The sequence below is a fragment of the Rhinatrema bivittatum genome, chromosome 17, assembly GCF_901001135.1.
Source record: "Rhinatrema bivittatum chromosome 17, aRhiBiv1.1, whole genome shotgun sequence".
In the NCBI taxonomy this organism is placed as follows: Eukaryota; Metazoa; Chordata; class Amphibia; order Gymnophiona; family Rhinatrematidae; genus Rhinatrema; species Rhinatrema bivittatum.
The window spans coordinates 48,613,229-48,636,917 of record NC_042631.1 but is presented as its reverse complement, the minus strand read 5'-3'; the positions used below and the strand labels follow the sequence as shown (position 1 = coordinate 48,636,917).

At 44.8% G+C, this 23,689-nt stretch overlaps 1 protein-coding gene across 1 annotated transcript in view; it reads right to left on the bottom strand.

Moving 5' to 3' along the window:
• Positions 1 to 17,856: 17,856 nt before the first annotated feature.
• The window catches only part of DEAF1 (DEAF1 transcription factor), a 366,149-nt gene continuing 360,316 nt past the window's right edge, over positions 17,857 to 23,689 (bottom strand). Inside the window, 1 exon segment of the mRNA XM_029582224.1 lies at positions 17,857 to 19,127. Within this exon segment, the coding sequence (XP_029438084.1) occupies positions 19,023 to 19,127 (105 nt within the window). The 3' untranslated portion in view covers positions 17,857 to 19,022.

Sequence of the window (23,689 nt, the reverse complement as noted above, 5' to 3'; positions counted from 1 at the left end):
TTTAAGAGCTATTGATAGTATCTTGTTGCTGCAAGCAGACTCTTGGTACTGGACTGGGTCTGAGCATCAGGCACACCTGATATCTATATTGTTTGCTTTATCTTTTCTACTTGCCCTGCTGCCTGTGGATGGTCCTAACTATGCAATGATTTACATGCTGGGGAATCCCAAAGACCAGTGATTCTGATACAATCCTGCTTTCGTTTCTCAACTAATCAAGGAATTATTTGATTTTTTTGGGTATAGGTCAATTGCACATTCCTTAACATCCACAGGCAGCAGGGCAAGTACAAAGGATGAACCAAAAAATTAATGGGTAGATTTTAAAAGGGTTACGCGCGTAACCCTTTTAAAACTCCCCTGCGTGCGCCGAGCCTATTTTGCATAGGCTCGGTGGCGCGCACAAGCCCTGGGACGCGCGTAAGTCCCGGGAGTTCGCTAGGGGGGGGCGTCGGATGGGCGGCGCGATGTTCGGGGCGTTCCGGGGGGGGGGGCGTGTCGGGGGGGGTGTGGTGCCGGCCCGGGGGCATTCCGGGGGCACGGCCGAGGCCTTCAGAACAGCCCATGGGTCAGGAGATGGCGCGCCAGCAGCCCGCTGGTGCACGCGAGTTACGCCTGCCAGAGGCAGGTGTAACTTTTACAAGGGTAAGGGGGGTTTAGATAGGGCCGGGGTGGTGGGTTAGGTAGGGGAAGGTGCGGGGGGGGGGGGGGAGGGAACGGGCAGCACGCGCAAGTTGCACAAATGTGCACCCCCTTGCGCACGCCGACCCCGGATTTTATAAGTTACGTGCGGCTACGCGTGTATCTTATAAAATCCAGCGTACTTTTGTTTGCGCCTGGTGCGCGAACAAAAGTACGCGCACGCACGCTGTTTTTTAAAATGTACCCCTAAGGGCTCATCTCAGCCCTATACTCAATCTGATTGGGAAAACTGGGAGCAGGTATGTTCCTTTAGTCCTCCAGAGTGAATGTCTGTAATTCCACAGGTTTTGCACCCTATGAAACCATATGGGAAGGGCCTATGCCATGATGGGAAAACCTGCTGCATCCTTACAGGGTAATTTTCAAAGGAAAATGTAAATGGAACACAGAAACTTTCAAAAACCCATTTGCTCATGTTAAGTGCACTTAACATGAATAAAAACCTATTGACAATTCAATAGCATATATTTGTAGTATGTTACATTTACATTTTCCTTTGAAAATTATCCTGTTTTCTTCTAGAAGATCAAACAGTAATCCTTTCTAATGAGTGGATGAAATCACTGAAAGAACATTTGATTACTTGCAGGATGCATATGCAAAAGATTTTGATTTAAGCCCACTCAAGGTCAGGGATAAGGCCATGCTTCTCAACCACAGACCAAACAGTTCCTTTGGTACAGCAAAGTGGGATGGACCATACTTGAGCACTGATGCTTTAGGCCAGATGACCAGCAGTGCTAGAAACATAATACACAACTGAAACCATATGGTTAACGCGTTTATAGATTGTCCATAGTATTTATCCCTAGATTCATCAAAATGCTATAATATAGTATGGATAACACCAGCGGCAAGAGAAAGGGGTGTGTTTAGGGTAATCTTTAGATTTACCGCACCACGCGGTTATAGCACTTCGCGTATTTTGTGGTGCGGTAAAGTTTTCGCACCCTGTGATACTATCTCACAGCTCACGAAGTGCCGAGAGACAGCAAGCAGAATCTATTTATAAGGCCTTCATAGCATTCAAGTATTTATATCTCTATAGGAGGGCCAGCTAATAGCTCAAGGTGAGGTGCTGGTTGCAGTTTAGGGGCCAGTTTTAGATGCAGAGTGAGACGAATGAACTGCACAGTACTCCTCGGTGAAGACTGGACATCATTTGGAGTGAGGAAATTCTCACAAAGATGTTTCTAGTATGTTCTCTCACCCTAGCTTGATGGACTTTATAACACTAAACATCACTGAAGCACAATGGACATCACCTATTTCCACTTCTCTAGAAAGAACACAACAATTAAAGACTCCCCAGAAACTTACCTTTTTGGCCCAAGTCCTTGGTCCTCTTGCTCTGATTCTAGCCAATATCTTCTGTCAAGATGAGAATTCTGGAAACTTATCTATATCTGGCTCCAGAGTAATCAACAGCATATTACCACAACTTCATTCTGTTTTTGTTGCATTTTGTTTACCTATCGCTCCTCCTCCTATCACCTCTGCCTCTCCTATACACTAAGGACATCTCTTTCAGGTTAAATATGATGCAGTACATGATGTGGAATACCATTTTCCTATTTGGTATCTGTTTTCTAAATTGTTTTAGGTTACTCAGATATTCAGATTCTTCTCAGTTTGTCACTAACCACATGCGTATGCTTAATGCTTGGTTTGATATGCAGTCAGTCACACCCCAAGCTAATCAATTTCAATACAATTTTAGGTGGCACAGTAACTGCATGGGTACCCTTAATTCACTTGATTTAGAGGTGCTCCATAATAAGATGGGCTCTTCATCTCAAAATGCTTCTGAAGGTTTTGCCTCACAACATGCAAATAATGAAGCTTTGATATATTATCCATTGTAGAAGAGAAAATTGCTGCCTTAAGAAAACATATTAGGAAATAATAATTCTTGCTCTATAGCCTGTGATCAGGTACAGCTTGAGTTTAGTACTATCCTTAAAGAAATTCTTACAGCTGTTAAATTAGGATACTAAGCCACCCTCTCTCACCCAAATGGCCTAAATTTGGTATTGCTCACCTTGATTGGAGGACAGTTAGTATTTCAATCTATTCATCACAAGGATGCTGTATCTGTACTTTGATCCTATCATCAGACCAACATACTGGGGTAGATTTTATGTTTAACAATTTTTATTGGTTTTGCAAAAAAAAAAAAAAAATACAGAACAAAGAGGGTGTGTCCTGAGCCCTCCCAAGGTTAGTCAAACCAACAAACAGATACAACTTTTCTCCCCCCCCACAGACAAGAACCCCCCCCCCATTCCTCCCCAACCCATCCCCCCCTGTAATCCTTTATAGTCCACAATATTGAAGACAGACGGAGTGGCCGAGCAGACTGCCTGGATCCGCAGGCACGGCCGAGTAAAAGATAGCAGTCCCCACTCAGTCATTCAGCGCAAGGCTACGCGCCCGAGGAGGAAGTCGCTGAAGATAGGAATTCCAGATGCTGGAGAATAGGTGGCGCCGTCGCGGTGAACCCCGAGCCGCCATACTCTCCATGGTCATCATAGCGTGTAGTTGATTCCTCCACCCCCAAAAAGATGGGGGCTCCGGGGAACGCCAAATCAACAAAATAGTTTTCTTCCCCACCAAACTAGCTTTTTGTAATAAAAGGCGCGCACCAGGATCTCGAACTCTAATGGGGAAATGCAACCAAATAAAAACCACATGGGGGAAAAAGGCAGGGCCACATCCAATAAATCTGCCATATAATCCGCTATTTTACGCCAAAATTTACGGACCAAAGGGCATGACCAAAAGGCATGGGACAGCGTGCCCACCGTCCCAGGACAGCGAACACAGGAAGATGAAGCAGCTATAGATGAATTGTACGCCATCTGGGGAGAAACGTATGCCCGACTTAAAAATTTAAATTGCATTTCCCTAAAATACATATTAGCTGAGATCCTGGCGATGCGCCGGAAACAGTTACGTAAAATCAGGCTCGTAAGACAAAAGTCCCCATCCCTATTCCACCGCTCTACGAGGTGTGAGCAGACATCCAACCGGAGCCGGTGCTGCAAAAATTTATAATAACTAGATAAGGAAGGAGTTCTGGTCTGCTCAAAGTGAAAAAGACTATCTAGTGTAGTAAACAGTGAAAGCTCCTTAGTCGCCGCCGGCAAAGTATGCACATAATGACAGACTTGCAAGTATGGGAAAGTATGGGTAGCCCCTAAATGATACAAGTCGCGAAAATCCGAGAACTGCATAAATTCCCCTTCACGAGTCCACAGATGTCCCAAGTGGGTAATGTCTTTGGACACCCATTCCTTAAACATGACGGACTGAGACCCCGCGGGGAACTCGACATTCCCCCTGAGAGGTAAAAAGTACGCACATGTCGAGGGGACCTGTAAAAGCCTTGTAATACGCAGCCAAGTAAGCCTGAGAGGCTTAACTAACGCAGCCTGGGACACAATGGCGGGAAGGCCGACTTGAAACCCGCCTGCAGCACATAGGCCGGGGCCAGTGGATGCAAAAGAGCTTGGTCCACCGATAAGGACGTATAGTGGAGGTCCCCATCAGCCAATTACGTATTAGCCGCAAATTGCAGGCTAAATTATAACGAGCAAGATCGGGCACACCTAAAACCACCCCATCCCCCAAGGATTTTGTAGCCACCGTAGAGGAAGTCTAGATTTCCCACCCTGCCATAAGAACGTGCGCAAGGAGCGCTCGGAGGCGGCCAAATCCTTGCGTTCAATAGCAGGGGCACATTCTGCAAGAGGTAAAGCCATTTCGGCAATATGGTCATTTTGAAAAGCGAGACGCGCCCCGCAACCGAAAGGGGCAGGGACCCCCAGATCTTCAAAGTGTTTGGGTCTGATGAAGCAAACGAGGGTACATTGGCTTGATATATGCGTTCCGGATTCCCTGGCAGATGAACCCCTAAATATCGGAGGTCGTCACCCGCCCACTGCAAAGGGAAGGGGCCTAACCAGGTGTCCCTCAAGGTGCAAGGGAATGCCAATACCAAAGATTTGGACCTATTAAGTCGAAGCCCAGAAAACCTCCCAAAATCCTGAATCAATCGCAGCAGCGGGGGTAGGGACGTGTGAGGTTTAGTGATGAAGACCAAGAGATCGTCGGCAAAGGCAACTTGCTTAAAAATGTCATCGCCCATGCGAACGCCTCGAATCTCTCGAGACCCATTAATGGCAAGTAACAGAGGCTCTAATTGTAAAAGGAATAAGAGAGGGGAAGAGGACAGCCCTGTCGAGTACCCCTACCCACCTGGAAGGGGTCCGATCGCGCCCCATTAGCCACTATACACGCTTGCGGTTCACTGTAAAGTAGTTGAATAGCCTGTAGGAAAAAACCTCCAAAACCCAGACGTCTCAAGACATAAAACAGATATCCCACTCCACCCTGTCGAACGCTTTCTCGGCGTCGAAACTGATAGTCAAGTATGGGTGGGACATCCATTGACTCATCGTCATAGCACTCAAGACTTTGCGAATATTATTAAGCGCATAACGTTGGCGGACAAACCCCGCCTGATGCTCCCCCACCAGAGCAGGAAGGATAACAGCCAGTCTGTCCGCCAAGATTTTAGCCAGCAGCTTGTGATCGTAGTTAAGTAAGGATATCGGACGGTAGGATTCCGGTAGAAGGGGGTCCTTACCAGCCTTCGGTATCAGAGTGATATGCGCCAAATTCGCATGAGCAGGGAAAGCACCCTGAGCCACCAAGGCGGAGAACATCAAGGACAGCGGCTTGGACACCTGATCTGCCAACAATTTAAAGAACTCCGCTGTAAACCCGTCAGGTCCCGGGGCTTTAAAATTTTTTGAGCTTTGGATTGCCAGGCGTATCTCCGCCTCCGAGATGGGAGCATTCAGCATAGTACATTGATCCCTGGTCAGGTGAGGGAGGGACACTAGATCACAAAACCGCTGGCAAGCGTCCTGGTTCCACCCGTCGGATGCATATAGGGAAGAGTAAAAATCGCGAAAACCCGCTAATATAGAGGGTGTGTCTCTGACCACTGCAGTCGGGGATCTACGCAGTGCAGGGATAAATCTACTGACCCCCGAAGACTTAATAAGGTTAGACATCATACGCCCTGTCTTGTTACTGTACTGATAAAGTTTAAATTTATAGTAAAGAAGGCTCTTCTTTGCCCTCTGGTGTAGAAGGGAATTAAGAGCATGCTGCTTGGACAAATAGGACGCTCTCGTCTCCTCGGATTGGGCACGAATCAACTGAGTTCTAGCAAGGCGCACCTGGGCATTAAGAGTCATAATACGATGATTAAGGGTTTTCCGGTGGTGGGATACATAAGAGATGATTTCCCCCCGCATCACCGCCTTGGCCGCACTCCAAAATAACACGGGGTTAGACTCATGAAGCGAGTTATTGGCCGTATAGTCTTTCCATTTTGTCAGGAGAAACTCTGTAAATTTCTCATCTTGGGCAAGAAAGTAGGGGTATCTCCAACTTTTGGGGGAGGTGAAAGGAGATAGAAAACCCATATCTACCCACACAGGGGCGTGGTCCGAGATCACAATGCTCTCGATACCCGCCTCGACAACCCTGTGAAAGGCGTGTGTGCTCACCAGAAAGTAATCTATGCGTGAGAAAGAGGAATGTGCCCTGGAAAGATGTGTAAAATCACACTCAGTGGGATGCAGGTCCCGCCAGACATCCAATAAATGGAGGCGAGACTCTAACAATGCAGGGCCCCTACCAACTCCCACATCCCATCGGCGACTCTGAGAAGCATCCAAGTGTGGATCCCTAATGGTGTTAAAATCACCCCCAATAATTAAAATATCAGACAGATATGGAATTAAATGGGCATACAAACTGCGTTAGAAACCAGGATCATAAGTGTTGGGGGCATACAAATTACAAAGCACCACCGTCTGATTATAAAGTTCGGTTACCAAAATCAAGTAGCGTCCCTGGGGATCTTTTATTTCCTTGTTTATTACAATTGGGAATTGCTTACGAAAAGAATCACCACACCCGCGGATTTAGAAGTGGCGGAGGCGTATCTCACCTCCCCCACCCACAGGCGCCTAAGTTTTTCATGCTCCTCGTCTGTAAGGGTGGGTCTCTTGTAAAAAGGCCACCGCCAACGACTGTTTTCTTCAAGTGAGAAAGTACTTTGGTGCGTTTAATAGGGGAGTGGAGGCCGCACACATTCCATGAGATAAATCTAGTGGAATTACTCATACCACAGAATAGAGTACAGGGTGTTACAATCGGTCAGAGTAATAAGGGCAGCAGAGGCCCTCCCAGCCGGAGCCACCGCCACCAACCACCGGGGTACCCAGGGATCCAGCTAAACCACTGTAGATGCGCCTACCGCCCAACCCCTCCGTCCGCCCAAACTGCATTGATATCCGGATTATCTCCCTCCCCCCCCTCCCAGGAACCCCAATCCCCCTCCCTAACCCTTCCTTTCCCCACACCCCTCCCCTGAATCCCCCCCACCCTCCCACGCACCCAGAGCCCCCCCAACCCCAACTCCCCCTTATCCAGTCCCCTACTAATGTCTCCTGCCAAGGAAGACATGAGGATCCCGTATTGATGAGTCCGGGAACCCACTCTTACAAGAAATAATGGGCGGCCCCCAAACCAGTAGTGCACCATAAAAGAGAACTGGCAAAAACAAGGAACAGCATGTCTAACCAAACACAACCACACAGCGCCAACACACTAGCACCAGAGGTGATAAAACAGTATATCGCAAAAACAGGAAAATAAAGCAAAGTAGAAAAAAACAAACATGGGTACAAGAAACAGTCTCCCCCATAAAAAACCAGACCAGAGCGCCGCATCCTCAACAAAAGGAGGGACAACGACTACCAACAATGGTAACAAAAGGTCCAAAGGGAATTATCTGAAAGAAAAAAACCCCCTCCTTGTCCCAATGGGCCGCTACGGGCATCCAAAGTGCCCCTAGTAAAGAGAGAAAAAAAAAGAGGTCAAATGGCCTACTACACAGCATCAGGAGAGCGAGACCTGAAAAAAAACCAGATCCGCCAACTCGAGAAGAAAGAAAAAAATATATATAACAGACGAAAAAAGACCCCCGACGAGTCCGTAGACCGTCTATGCAGTCCCATATACTCGGTATGATCCAGAGCTGGAGTCGTCCACAACAAGCCCAATAGTCCATCGCGGAGTCAAAGGCCCAGAAGCTCCAGAAAAAACATGAAGGGCAGCCCGCCGTTCCCAGCGAGATCAGGTAAAGCAAGACGAACTCTACTCCTCGATCGCCTCGTGCCGAGGCTAATTACTTGTTCAGAGTATCCATAAATGCCTGAGCCAGCTCCGGGGTCTCAAACAGGTGTGTTTTGTCCGCATACCAAATTCTCAGCCGCGCAGGGAACATCAAAGAGAATTTTATCCCCTTGCTGTGTAAGGCCGTGCAGATAGGGGCAAAACCACGCCGGGCAGCAGAGACGGACGCTGAAAAGTCCTGGAAAACCCTAATTTGGGTACCTTGATATTGTAGATCCGGCTTGTTTCGCGTGGCCCGCCAGATTTCGGATTTGTGCGCCGAATTTAAAATTTTTGCGATCACCAGTCTAGGCCGCCCTGAGCTCGGGTTTCGCGCCCCAAGCCTATGGGCGCGTTCAATAACCAGCGATCCCTTCAAATGCGGCAAAGCCAGGACATCGGGTAGCCAGTCAGACAACAATTGGCACAGAGATCTCTCCTCGACGTCCTTCTTAAATCCCAAGAAGCGAAGGTTGTCCCGCCGCGCTCGATTCTCGAGTTCATCCACCTTTAATTGCAGGGCCCTGATATCTTTGTCTCGAGCGGCCATGAGGGTGGCGCACGCGGCTGCCCCATCTTCTAACCCTGAAATCCGCGATTCTGCCTGGTCAAGCCGGGGTGGGAGGGCCGCCAAGTGTTCCCTTACCTCCCCTAATTGCGATGTAATTTGGGACCACCGCTCATCCAGTGCTTCACGAATTGCCTCCTTTATATCCGCGATCGTTAATGCCGGGGGGGAGGGGGTGGACTCACTATCTCCGACGGCCGCCATTTTGGGATCGGATGCTTTAGGTCTCTCTTTATCCTTTTTTCCACTCTTGACGGACATCACCCCCCCCCCGATCTGTGCAGCGACCGGGTGCCCAACATGCACTCTGTCCCGAGGTAAGGTCAAAGTCAAGTTCGCCGAGAGAAACGCGGTAGGATGTGCCTCGATGGGCAGAGTGGGTCCCGGAGCCAGGAGAAACACGTCTCACCGGCTCAGCTCATCACGTGATCCCCCCTGGGGTAGATTTTAAAACTCCCCCTGCGCGCGCCGAGCCTATTTTGCATAGGCTTGGCGGCGCGCGCAAGCCCCGGGATGCACGTAAGTCCCGGGGCTTTGCGAGGGGGGCATGTCGGGGGGACGTATCAGGGGCGGTGCGACGTTCGGGGTGTTCCGGGGAGCATGTCGGGGGGCGTGGTGCCGGCCCGGGGGCGTTTCGGGGGCGTGGCCGAGGCCTCCGAAACGGCTCCCGGGCCGGGAAATCACGCACCAGCAGCCCGCTGGCGCGCACGAGTTACACCTGCCTCAGGTAGGCGTAACTTTCGCGACAAAGGTAGGGGGGGGGTTAGATAGGGCCGGGGGGGGTGGGTTAGGTAGGGGAAGGGAGGGTAAGCCGAAGGAAAGTTCCCTCCGAGGCCGTTCCGATTTCGGAGCGGCCTTGGAGGGAACGGGCAGCGCGCGCAGGGCTTGGCGCGCGCCAGGTGCACAAATGTGCACCCTCTTGCGCGCGCCGACTCCAGATTTTATAAGATAGGTGCGGCTACGCGCATATCTTATAAAATCCAGTGTACTTTTGTTTGCGCCTGGTGTGCGAACAAAAGTACGCGCGGGCGTACTTTTCTAAAATTTACCCCACTGTTATTTACCCGCTTACCGATACTAGTGTACAATTTGATAATATGCTTATATATTGAACAGCGTTTAAGAAATATAAAAGATCCCAAAGGGAGAATCACAAGGAAGAATATCTGGTAAAACTGAGAGAGACGAAGAAAGTAATCAAGAAAGCGAAAAGTCAAGCAGAAGAAAGGATTGCCAAAGAGGTAAAGCGAGGTGACACAACATTTTTCAGATACATCAGTGAAAGTAGAAAAGTCTAAAGTTGTATAGTGAAATTGAAAGGTGAAAAGGATCAATGGGCGGAGACAGATGAAGAAATGGCAAATATATTAAACAAATACTTCAGTGTTCACTATAGAAGACCATGGATAAGGACCAACGCTAGTTAACAAGAAACTGGAGGGGAGTGGAATGGATGAAACTCCATTTACGGAAGAGAATGTAAGGGAAGAGCTAGGAAAACTGAAAGTAGACAAAGCCATGGGGCTTGATAAGGTTCATCTCAGGATACTGAAAGAGCTCAGAGTTGTGCTGGCGGCTCCACTGAGTGACCTGTTCAATAGATCCCTGGAAATGGGAGTGGTGCTGAGTGATTGGAGAAGAACGGTGGTGGTCCCTCTTCACAAGAGTGGGAACACAGAGGAGGCTGGAAACTACAGGCCGGTTAGCCTCACCTTGATGGTGGGAAAAGTATTGGAGTCGCTGCTGAAGGAAAGAATAGTGAACTATCTACAAACAGCAGAATTGCTGGGCCAGAGGCAGCATAGTTTCACCAAGAGAAGGTCCTGTCAGACGAATCTGATAGACTTTCTTGATTCGGTAACTAAGGAAATGGATCGTGGAAGAGCGCTAGATGTCATCTACTTGGATTTTAGCAAAGCTTTTGATACGGTCCCGCACAGGAGGCTGGTGAATAAAACGAGAGGCTTGGGAGTGAGTGCCAAGGTGGTGGCCTGGATAGCAAACTGGTTGAAGGACAGAAGACAATGTGTGATGGTAAATGGTACTTACTCGGAAGAGAAAGCAGTGATGAGCGGAGTGCCGCAAGGGTTGGTGTTGAGACCGGTGCTGTTCAATATCTTGGTGAGGGACCTAGCGGATGGGATAGAAGGTAAGGTTTGTCTATTTGCGGATGATACTAAGATTTGCAACAGAGTGGACATGTTGGAAAGAGTGGAGAGAATGAGACGGGATTTAAGGAAGCTGGAAGACTGGTCGAAGATATGGCAGCTGAGATTCAATGCCAAGAAGTGCAGAGTCATGCATATGGGGTGTGGAAATCCAAAAGAAATGTATTCGATGGGTGGTGAAGGGCTGATGTGCACGGAGCAGGAGAGAGAGACCTTGGGGTGATAGTGTCTAACGATCTGAAGTCGGTGAAACAATGCAACAAGGCAATAGCTAAAGCCAGAAGAATGCTGGGCTGCATAAAGAGAGGAATATCGAGTAAGAAAAGGGAAGTGATTATCCCCTTGTACAAGTCCTTGGTGAGGCCTCACCTGGAGTACTCTGCTGAATCCATGCTGCCTTGTGTCCAGCAATCCACCGGATTGTAGGTAGTTCATTATCCTTTCCTTCAGCAGAGTCTCCATTAATTTTCCCACCACCGAGGTGAGGCTAACCAGCCTATAGTTTCTGGCCTCCTCTCTGCTACCACTCTTGTGAAGCGGGACCACCACCGCTCTTCTCCAATCCCGCAGCACCACTCCAGTTTCCAGGATCTATTGAACAGGTCCTTCAGCACATCTCTGAGCTGTCTCAGTATCCTGGGGTGTATCTCATCCGGCTCCATGGCCTTGTCCACTTTGTTTGCCTAGCTCCTCCCATACATTCTCTTTGTAAACAGAGTTTTGTCTACTCCATCCCCAACTACAGTCTTAACAGAAACCAGCCTTCTCCAGGGTCTTCTTTAGTGAATACCAAATGGAAGTATTTGTTTATTTCTGCCATTTTTTCATTTCTCTCCACACGTTGCTTCATGTCACCTTTCAAATTCACTATACCACTTATCTCCTTTCTTTCACTGATATAGCTGAAACGTTTTGTTACTTTGCTTTACTTCTTTGTCCATCCTTTCTTCTGCATGACCTTTTGCTTTCCTTAATTCTTTCTTCATCTCCCTCAGTTTTAACAGATTTTCTTCCTTGTATTTCTTTTTTTGGGATCCTTTATACTTCTTGAATGCTGTTCTTTTTGCCTTTATTTTTTCAGCCACTTGCTTAGAGAACCGGACTGGTTTATTTTTTTTCTTCTTACACTTGTTTACTTTTCTAACATATAGAGTTGTTGCCTTTGTAATAGCTCTTTTTAACTTGGCCCACTGTTGTTCCACCTCACCCATTTTCTCCCAGTCTTCCAGTTCTTCCTCCAGGTATGTCCCCATTTTGACAGAGTCTATATATTTGAAATTCAGAACTCGAGTGGTGTGTCTGAACAATACCATCTGATGATCACTGGAGCTCAGGTGAGCTCCTTACCTGAACATGAGAGACATTATCACCATTAGTAAGCACTGGATCGAGTATCACACCCTCTCTCTGTCTGAACGGAGCCCCTTGAAAGGCATCCACTATCTCTCTACGTCTTGTAGATTTGGCAGAAGATATACTCCAATCCACATCCGGCAGATGAAAGTCTCCAAAGAGCAACACTTCGCCCTTCTTTCCCACCTTTTGGATGTCTTCTATGAGTTCTCTGTCCAGTTCTTGTGTTTGAGTTGGTGGCCTGCAGATCACACCAATAAAAATGGAAGTACCAGCATCCTTTTTTAAGACAGTCCACAATACTTCTTCTCTACCCCATGTCCCTTGCAATTCAGTTGCCTGGATATTGTTTTTGATATAAAGAGCTACTCCTTCCCCCTTTCTATCCTTTCTTAGCAAGTTATAGCCAGGGATAGCCATATCCCAATCTGAGAATCAGTGAACCATGTCTCTGTAACCACAACAATGCCCAAACCTGCCTTCCCCTGCAGGTCTGAGATTTTGTTATCCAGACTATGAGCATTTGTAGTCATAGCTTTCCAGCTGCTCTTCCTAGTCAACTTTCTGCATTTTTGAACTGACTGATTTTGTTACTTTCTCTTCCTGTTTTGCTTGGGGGTGACATGCCAAGTTCTCTGGTCACCTCCTGCCATTCCCTGGTTACCTTCTGCATCCCTAATGCACTGTTCATTCTCTCTATGATGGGCAATGAGGTTGCATAATGAATTTGTCTACCCAGTAATGGCTTCCCTACCTAAGGTACGATGTTTGGACTCATAATGGGCTTGTTTACCTTCATGGTTATGGAGAAGTGATTGGACGGGGCACCTGCTTGAATTAGCAGGATACATATTATCGGAAATGTTATAGGCATCATAAGTCTGACACAAGTGCTGTGTTGTGCTACTGATCACAGCTGTATACAAGGCAGAACAGTCTGTCAAGCTCACAATTAGCTTTCCAGTTCCCCCATGCATATCCTCATAAGAAGAAAAAATGTGTGAAATGTGAGCACCCACAATGTTCAGCTGCCTGTGCTTGGCATGACTAGGCCCAATGATCTTCTAAATAATATTATGCTATGATTGACCCTTACTTCTCAGACTTAGTGGCTACAAGTATTTTGTATTTCAACTAGGTAAGTTATTTCCTTCCAGCCTGGGAGTCTCACTTGCATGTAGAGATGTGAATCGTGTCCTCGATCGTCTTAACGATCGATTTCGGCTGGGAGGGGGAGGGAATCGTATTGTTGCCGTTTGGGGGGGTAAAATATCGTGATATATCGTTAAAATCGTTAAAACCCGCTAAAAACCCCCCCCCGACCCTTTAAATTAAATCCCCCACCCTCCCGAACCCCCCCCAAATGACTTAAATTACCTGGTGGTCCAGCGGCGGTCCGGAACGGCAGCGGTCCGGAACGGGCTCCTGCTACTGAATCTTGTTGTCTTCGGCTGGCGCCATTTTCCAAAATGGCGCCGAAAAATGGCGGCGGCCATAGACCAACAGGATTCCACGGCAGGAGGTCCTTCCGGACCCCCGCTGGACTTTTGGCAAGTCTTGTGGGGGTCAGGAGGCCCCCCCCAAGCTGGCCAAAAGTTCCTGGAGGTCCAGCGGGGGTCAGGGAGCGATTTCCCACCGCGAATCGTTTTCCGTACGGAAAATGGCGCCGGCAGGAGATCGACTGCAGGAGGTCGTTCAGCGAGGCGCCGGAACCCTCGCTGAACGACCTCCTGCAGTCGATCTCCTGCCGGCGCCATTTTCCGTACGGAAAACGATTCGCGGCGGGAAATCGCTCCCCTGACCCCCGCTGGACCTCCAGGAACTTTTGGCCAGCTTGGGGGGGGCCTCCTGACCCCCACAAGACTTGCCAAAAGTCCAGCGGGGGTCCGGAAGGACCTCCTGCCGTGGAATCCTGTTGGTCTATGGCCGCCGCCATTTTTCGGCGCCATTTGGAAAATGGCGCCGGCCGAAGACAACAAGATTCAGTAGCAGGAGCCCGTTCCGGACCGCTGCCGTTCCGGACCCCCAGGTAATTTAAGTCATTTGGAGGGTGGGGGATTGAAGGAGGTAGGATTTGGCAAGGAAATGTTTAAGTTATTTGGGGGGGGTTCGGGAGGGTGGGGGATTTAATTTAAAGGATCGGGGGTGGGTTTTAGCGGGTTTTAGTGTGCCGGCTCACGATTCTAACGATTTATAACGATAAATCGTTAGAATCTCTATTGTATTGTGTTCCATAACGGTTTAAGACGATATTAAAATTATCGGACGATAATTTTAATCGTCCTAAAACGATTCACATCCCTACTTGCATGTGAGTACAAAATGTGTGCACTTCAGAGGCAAATGCAAATGAAGAGCAATAAAACTTAACAAAGACTTGGGCAGAGAGACTCAGACATTCATCCACACACATTTCTCCTCTCCTTCTCTCCCTTGTACAACTGCACAGTTCTTTGTAACATACAAACTTGTAACATGCTTATATATCTTGTATAAAATATTATATGATTACCTGCCTTTATGTATCTTATTCTACTATATGCCACTGGGATCTTGAACTCGGGCCTTGTGTTACTATTACAGTCTGAAGGCACACCAGTGTGCCCTGGCACTCTGGTTTATCTAGCAATAGAAACCTATAGATGTGACGGCAGAAAAGGACCATATAGCCTATCTAACTTGCCTAGCCATACCAACTATTCAGCTTAACAATCCCTACCACTCCCTCTAAGATCCTCACTTCTCATCCCATACTTTCTTAAATTCAGATACTGTCCTTGTCTCTTCTACTTCCACAGGGAGATTATTGCATGAACCCACTACCCTCTCAGTAAAGAAATATTTCCTTTGATTACTCATGAGTCTATTCCCTTTTACCCTCATCCCATGACCCATTTGTCTAGAGCCTCCTTTTCTTTGAAAGAGGCTCACCTCCTATGCATGGAAATTTTGGAAGTATTTAAATGTCTCTGTCATATCTCCTTTATCCTGGCTTTTAGATCTTTTAAGTCTGTCCCCATTTGCTTTATAATGAAGATCACTGAACATTTTAGTAGCCACACTCTGGACTGACTCCAACTGGTTTATATTCTTTTGACGATGCAGTTTCCAGAACTGTACACAGTCAGGATGGTAAAGACCCCAAAAGGGGAAACAATAAAACTGAATTAGAAAGGAACAATATCTTGCAGACAGTCAAGCTTGTAGAGTTGACAGCCAGGAAATATCCTTAGCACAATAACAGGTGATAAGAACAAGGAAGATTAATGACCAGAGCTAAAACAATGTAAGTGGTCATGTTTCTATGGCTGATAGCTGGGAGATGCCCTTTACTAAAGCGGTGGTAGATAAGCACATCCAAGCAGGCTGGGAGGGCCAATTGGTCTTTATCTGTTTATCTGTTGACATTTACTATAGTATTTTAGTTATTACTATATTTTTTAGTATTTAGTTATTACTATATTGTTTTATGTAACTTTGCTCTCCTTCTGTTTATAAATTGCTGTTCCGTTTGTTACAGTTCTCTATCCCCGTTCGATGTAAACCGATCTGATATGGTATTTAACCATGAAGGTCGGTATAGAAAAATGCTAAATAAATAATAAATATTTAACACTGTGTTTTAAGTACTCTTTAAATCCTACAAGTCTACAAGATATTATATTTGGCAGAAAGCAGAAAGGATGGGTTAAGGTACAACCAACAAACTTGATTGCCAGTATTGAGTACTGCAGTGACTCTTGTGGACAGGTGAAAGAGACATATCACAGTTGGCCAGTAGTGGAAACATTTCTCCACAGCATATTCATCTCTAACCAGAGAAGCAGAAGCACAAGACAGAAATAAAATCCATTATTTACTGCTTTGGAAGTGTACAATACAACCAAGAGGTTCTCAAGTTGAACTCCCAACTTTCAAACAACAGAGAACATAGCATTTATTGAACATGCTCTGGTTCAGGCAGCAGGAAATTTATGCCTGCTACATATTTTATTATAGAAAATAAGAAACAGAGTAACTGTAAAAAAAAAAAAAAAAAAGCCTCCCAAACTTCAAATTTCTCCCGGTGACCCACATAGGCAGTCACATTTTCAGTATATCCACAACAAATGTGCAAGAGATACACTTGTGTGATACCTGTCTGACTTCACTATACCTTAACACATTGGATCCCAAATTTTTTAAGAGGCTATCCTCTAAATAGGACATAAAGGGTTAACATTGACAGTGTTCCAGTAATGGGAGGTTTCTGGGCAGAGGTGTCACCAGGAGGACTAGGTGGTGAAAACCCTAAAGCATGTGCCATAGGAGGAGTGCCAAAAATGGTGACTGCATGAGTAACAGGGAGGAGACTGAGGAGCCCAAGGGAGTCAGAATTCTGAGAGATGAGGAGAGGCGTTTTGTGGGAGTCAGGGAAAGCAGTGCTCTCTTCTGGGGCTTCCAATCTGATCCATGGAAGAGAGGGGCTCTCTTCTGCAGTTGGCAAAGGGCCAACCCAAGAAAATCTGATCACTAGACAACTGTGGAAGGATTTGTCCAGCCAGCCAATTGTGATTAAATTGGTTGAAATACAAGAATGATTTTCTATCTTTTCCTAGGGGCTGAAAAGTCAAATGTTTTTGATGGAATACTAAAGATTCAAAGGTATTGAGTGACCTTAAGCAGCATAAAAACTTGTGCCTGCCTTTGTAAGTTTTTTGAAATTCTGGAAGAAACTGCATTCTTTCTTTGGATTTGATATTTTGACTGTCTGATTTTGTACTTGCTGACTATTCTAACGTTTGCTGAGTAAAGCTATTTTTGGTTTTGGAACACAAATGTTGGTGTTGTCTGGCTTATTTTTGTGAACTGAGTACCGCCTTAGTGGCCCTACAGATGAATCCTGCCCTCAAATCACAGTACATGTGTCCCCTTCTCTGCTACAAGTGGGTCAGAGATTGGTGGGGTATGGAAGTGTGACCCACTTTCCAGGGGAAGAGGTTATATTTGCATATATTGGGTCTTCACTGCTTGCAAATTTATGTTATACATATTCATTATGGATATCCTGAAAATCCAACTGCCTGTTGGATCACCCAGACAAGTTTCGGAAACCCGACTTTAGGCTGTTCCAGGTTCTGTAGCCAATTTAAATCATCAGATCGTCAAGAGATTTTAGAACAGTCCTAGTTTTCTAACTTCCAGGTTTCATTATAGAAGTACACATATATGGACCAATTCTAAACAAGCATATGAAGCCAGATATGAAGTGGTTTCCCTCTGCTCATAAAAGGTTCATATTCAAAAGCATTTAGCAGGATAACTCAGAAGTTATTTGGATAAATGAAGATTTGGGGCACTTATCCAGCTAGAATTTAGCTGGATAAGTTAGGGGCATTCTGGGGGTGGAACTGGGAGGTGCCGATTTATCTGGCTAAGCCCAATGTTCGGAGTTTTCTGGCTAAATCTGGTTAGGGAAAAAAGCTGTCCAAAAGTTAGTTGGATAAAGTTAAGTGGCTGATTTTAAAATAGCCAACTATATTAAATAATGCGGTTGCACTATTGAATAGACCTCCAAAGTTAGCTGGATAAGTTTATGTGTCTAACTTTCCTATCAAGACAGTGACTGAATATGGACCTCACAATGTCTAGCATCCCCGACCAGAAATTTCTGGAATCCTCTATGCAAGCATTTAAAAAGGTTTCAGTCATGGCGTATGTGAACAAGTTGGCATAAAATGAGCAATACAGAAATGTTTTTGCCTGAAAGTTTCTTGAAGTCCAATCACAACAGAAAACCTGAATGAAGCCCCAAAAATGGTCCACTGGTCTTACAATCAAGTAATTTAATGAAATATAATTTATTCTTTACATAAATCATTCTTGCTGAGCATATTTTTCAGTGCAATCACCTGATCATTGCTTTTTCTGGCTTCATTTCACAGTGGCAACGTAACTACTACTGAAATGGTGTTTTTAATGACCAAAGTAACACAATTTGGCAACTGTCAGTTTTGGGGCTGTTACATTTACACTACCAGCTGTGACTGAATCACAGATCTGCAGGTGGAATCTCAAAACTGAAGCCATCAGAATATTCAAAATGTGCAGGTCTCTATTATTCCAATAAGAAACAGTTTTAATCATTCAGGATATAGGATTTCTAGCAACTTTACCCTTCGGATTCAAAATCCATGATAATCTCCTGAAAATTTGACCACTAATACAAAAAGACAGAGGGTATCATCCTCCTATTCCACTGATTAAGTCATCTAAATTATTTCCAAAATTCTGTTTTGTTGAGGTGTCACTGCATTGTATGATTTAATTTGCAGCAAACTAAAATCCATAGTCTCCATCAGATAATCTGCTTAAATGTACATGCATAATTTTAGTGATAAGAACACTTTGCACCGTGGAAAGAAGTTATTCCCCACAGAGGACGTTCCAGGCCAGGTGTTATATAAAGCAAAGAAAGAGAAGTGGGATGTACAGAATGAAGGCTAAAAGGTTGAAAAGAGGGATGCTGGCATTGAAAGGTTTCCACGTTGAACACTGCAGAAAGGAATCACTCTTTCAACAGTGAGGGGGAAATGACTAGGAATACAAGAGGTCTGCATGAATCTGTGACCTCCAGAAGCAGATAAAGGTGAAAGTACAGAGGCCCCTTTTCTAGAAATTCGTCTTTCTTTCTGTGCCTTTGAAAACAGGCTCAATAATTCTTGTCAGGTCTATGCCACATCGTGAAACGAAGTCATCGTGTATTCTTTACTTCACATTTTTCAGGGGAAACAGAGCGCTGCTGGCAGTTTCCTTACTCGGCTTCTCTATTTTCCTGATTTCTTCTTTTTGCACTGACCCTGGATTGAGCCTCTCTAGCAGTTCATCGAGAAGAGGAATCCAGTTTGACCGGTTAAAGTTAGCACCGTGCTCATTGGTTAGAAAGATGCCCCAGTCTTCTCCACCCTGTCCATTCCCGGGCTCTCTGGCTTTCACACAATCACTTTCTCGATTACGGTCTCGGTGACATGCACGTCATCTGTCTGCACCGTAACTACTGTCGACTGGCCACATAGATGCTGATGATCCTTCCAGTCCTGCAACAAGAAGAGAGCAAAAAGACTATGAAAATGTCAGAAACAAGAAATCCTTTATAGCCTCGCACTCATTAATGGCTTGCAGTAATAAACAGCTAACCCAGAACTGCTTTCTGACTGCATCCTGAGTATGGCCACAGCCAGTGTTGCAATCTTAACTCCAGATCACTGAGAGATTTCAACATACTCCTGTTTTTAACTCCTACTTTTTATCTTTATTAAGGACAATTCATGTATAACTTATGGTAAGAAAACTATTTCTTATAAAAAATGGAGTTAGGGTAACCAGAGCTAAAATTAAATCAGTCTAGGTTTATTACAATTAAAGTGATAACACAGGAAGGGTCATTTTCAAAGGGACTTCTGCAGGTAAAGCATGGCCTTTTACAAAACTGCCTGCCTGATACGCTGGTAAACTTATGCACACGTCATGTTCATATAAAAGTTTACCTGGAATGAGAGAGGCAGTTTGGGAGGCACTTTTAAATTTAAAAAGTATGTGCATGCATTTTCACCAAAAATGTGTGTGCACGTGCGTAAATTTGATGGGATAATGTTCAAAGCAGACAGATATGCGAAGTTTGCCAATTTCTTTTAATGTGCAGTTATCAAATACCTCCAGAATGTGTCATTTCTTGACATTTCCATGCTAGAATGTGCATCCCAGTCCTGCTTTTAGCTTACTTTTCCAAGCAAACGAAGGCTTATGAGATTGCTGTATCTGTGTGTATGGGGGTGTTCGCAATAATCTGTGCATCTAAAACAAATTCAGGACATGTCAGAGGAGAAAGAGAAGGGTGGGGTGCTGAATCCAAGTTTATGGGCAGACCATGGATGTATGTGCACGTCCTGGAAAGTAGGCTCCTTTCCTTCTGGACAGAATTCTTGTTAGTTGCTAGAAAGTGCCAATGGTGACATCTTCCAATCAAAAGAGAACTAAAGGGACAACTTTCAAAAGTGTCCACATTGATGCAAAGTCCAAAGATACGTTTCCCCATGGGCTTTGCAACAGTTTTCAAAGGGAAAGAACAAACATATTTTACCTTTGAAAACTGCCACGGGGAAGTTGCACCCACATACATTTACTCCTGCCTTTTCTTTGGGTTCTTTTTCCCATAGGTTTGAAAATATACTGTAACTATATGCACATTACTTCCTTCCCCCCCCTAAACCCGCTCCTGGGAATGCCTATTTCTTACCAGGGAAAGGTCTGTGCGTACTTTTAGCAGGGTGAGGGATGGACAGTTATTAGATCCACATAAATGGCCCCTGAAACCTGCCTTATAACTGACCGAGGGTGAACAGTGGCTTAGCCAGAACTGATTTCTTGGGTGAGCACATTTAAAATGGGTGGGCTGTAGGCATGCAGGCCTAAGACCTGCAAGAACGTGGATCGGCCTTAACCGCGCCCTTAAGCTCCTCCTGCCCTATCGGAGGCCAGGCGCTTTAAAGACGACAATATCGAGGGACAAGCGGTAAGCCCTTTAAATTCGGGCCATTACCTGCGGCGCTGCACGCTGGGCGTCACGTGCACGAAGGAGCACGACCTAAGGGGCCTGTCCCTTAGTGCGCTCCTTCGTGTGCTCCTTCCTTACAATCCAGAAAGCTCAGAGCACCCCACACCACCAATTTAACCCCACCCCACCTCCGACGTCACCAGGAGGCGTCGGCTTAAGGGACCCTGCGCAACGCCGAAGGAGTGCAACAAAGGGGCACGCCCCTTTGTGCGCCCCTGAGTGCACTCCTGAGTGCATGACTGTAAGATTTATCTTTTAACTTACTTTTACAGATTATACAAGATCTCCTCCTCAAGCACAACATGAAGATCTCCACAATACTCGGCCAAGGAAGATATGGACACCTGCAACCTAAAACAACATATCCTAGACCCCGGCAAGTAACTTCAATTGCGACTCACAACATATACCCTACATTGAATACCATCATGTTTACAACTCTAACATTCCTTTTAATAAATATTCAATCTATTAGGAAAAAAACACCAATAATTCATGACTTAATAATAACCTCAGCAGCTGACATAATACTACTCTCTGAAACCTGGTTATACGAACATGATACTGTGACTCTAAACAATTTATGCCCTGATGGTTACACCCCAATCTCACAACCCCGTGTCGATCGTCGAGGAGGCGGCTTATTAGCAATAGTCAAATCCTCATTATTCCCAGTTAAAAAAATCATCACCAAAATGGAAACAAGAATAGAAATTCTCCTAATCACTACTAATATTGTGAACATCTGTCTGATCTATAGTCCCCCAGGAATACTTCACTCTCAAGAGTCCTTATTATTAGAAACATTAGCTACATTACCCTGTGATTTATCCAATACAATCACTGCAGGTGATTTCAATCTACACTTCAACAAATCCCATCAAAACCCTATTCAAACAAATCTAATAGATGCACTAAATGGATTAAACTTTACTCCTCTTTTGAATGAACCTACTCATAGACTAGGCAACACCTTAGATCAAATTTTTTACAATCTATCGTTGAGCTAAACTCACACATTACTCCTGTCCCTTGGTCTGATCATTACCTCATAAAAGCTACAGGAAAAATTAAAACTTCATATAAAAACAATACCACTCATCACAAATACAATCCAATAATCTTACGCCGAAAGAAAATAACCACTGATTTATTTCTTGATACATTATTACCAGTAATTAATCAAAATCCTTATTCTAATGTGACCGACATGCTAACCTTTTGGAATAAATCAATCACAGATTCCCTAGACCAAATTGCCCCCTTGAAGCCACAGAAAACATCTAGAAAAAAATCTGCTATGTGGTATAATGACTCGTTAAAAACATCCAAACGAAAACTTCGCAATCTTGAACGAAGATGGCGGAAAAACCCTCTCCCTATACGTAAACAAGAATACTATGCCTGCCTACAAAAGTACAAAAAAGAAATAATCAATACAAAGAAAGCCTTTTACACTACAAAAATCAAAAATGCATACGGTAATCCGAGAATATTATTTTCAATTGTAAACGACTTAACCACAATACAAAATACACCCTCTTGTATAACATCTAATGAGTATTGCGATAAAATTGCCACATACTTTAGAAACAAAACAGATGACATTTCAGCAGAATTTTGCTCATTACCAATTCCAAACAATACCTTTCCTCAAACAATTTACACCTTTTCTGAATTTTCCTCAGTCACTGACAAAACCATTATTAATATACTGTCAAAATCCAAACCCTCAAGCAGCCCTTTCAACCCATGCTCAGGTTTTCTACTTAGAGACTCAAAAGATCATCTTGCCTCTGCTATTACAAACTTAGTGAATGCCTCTCTATCTCAAGGTATCTTTCCTGACTCTCTAAAACAAACTTCTATTCTTCCCATTCCCAAAAAGAAAAATCATGACCCTACAGATTTAACCAACTATCGACCAATTGCCTCACTACCGTCTATAGCAAAAATTATAGAATCTGTAGTATTACATCAGATATCTGAATACATCGAAGAGAACAATATCCTACATAATAATCAACACGGTTTTCGAAAAGGCCATAGCACAGAATCTCTGTTAATATCATCATTCGACTCAATCATTAGAGGCTTCGACTCCAATTCCAATTCCATATTGGTATTACTTGATATCTCAGCTGCGTTTGATACGCTAAACCATGACATCTTACTTTCCACATTATCACAGATTGGCATTACAGATCTTGCACTACAATGGTTTTCCTTTTTCCTAACCAATCGCAAACAAAGAATCACAGTAGGTCCCTACTATTCTGACTGGTACTCCACCAAGACAGGTGTACCACAAGGTTCCGCACTTTCAGCTCTACTATTTAACCTTTATTTACTACCTCTTTGCCGCCTACTTGCTGGACTAGACCTTAACTTCAAAATTTACGCAGATGACATACAGTTCATCATACCTTTCACAGATTCCTGGTCTAAAACCTTTTCTTTACTACATCTATACCTAACAACAATAAAAACATGGCTCTCCCACAACAGACTGAAATTAAATACAAATAAAACAGAATTAATCTATCTATCAACCGTACCTGACTCAATTCATCAACCCCCATCAACTTTCATTTTCCAGAATCAACCCATTAGCATAAAACCTCACGCAAAAAACTTGGGTATAGTGATAGACTCTAGACTCACAATGACTGACCATATATCCGAAACTGTAAAAAAATCCTTCTACAAAATCTACATGATAAAAAAGCTTAAACCACTTCTTCTTCCGAATGACTTCCGGTTGATTACTCAGGCACTAATTCTATCCTCACTAGACTACTGTAATTCTCTGTATCTTGGTTTACCTCAATCTACAATACGACCTCTACAGTTAATACAAAACGCAGCCGCTCAAATGTTACACAATGTATCCTGGACAGACCACATCACCCCTATTCTACAACACCTGCATTGGCTCCCAATTTCATATCGTATAACGTATAAAATCCTGTCTACCATACACAATCTACTCTACAATACCAATTCCATCTGGCTATGTTCATTACTAAGAATTTATAGACCGAC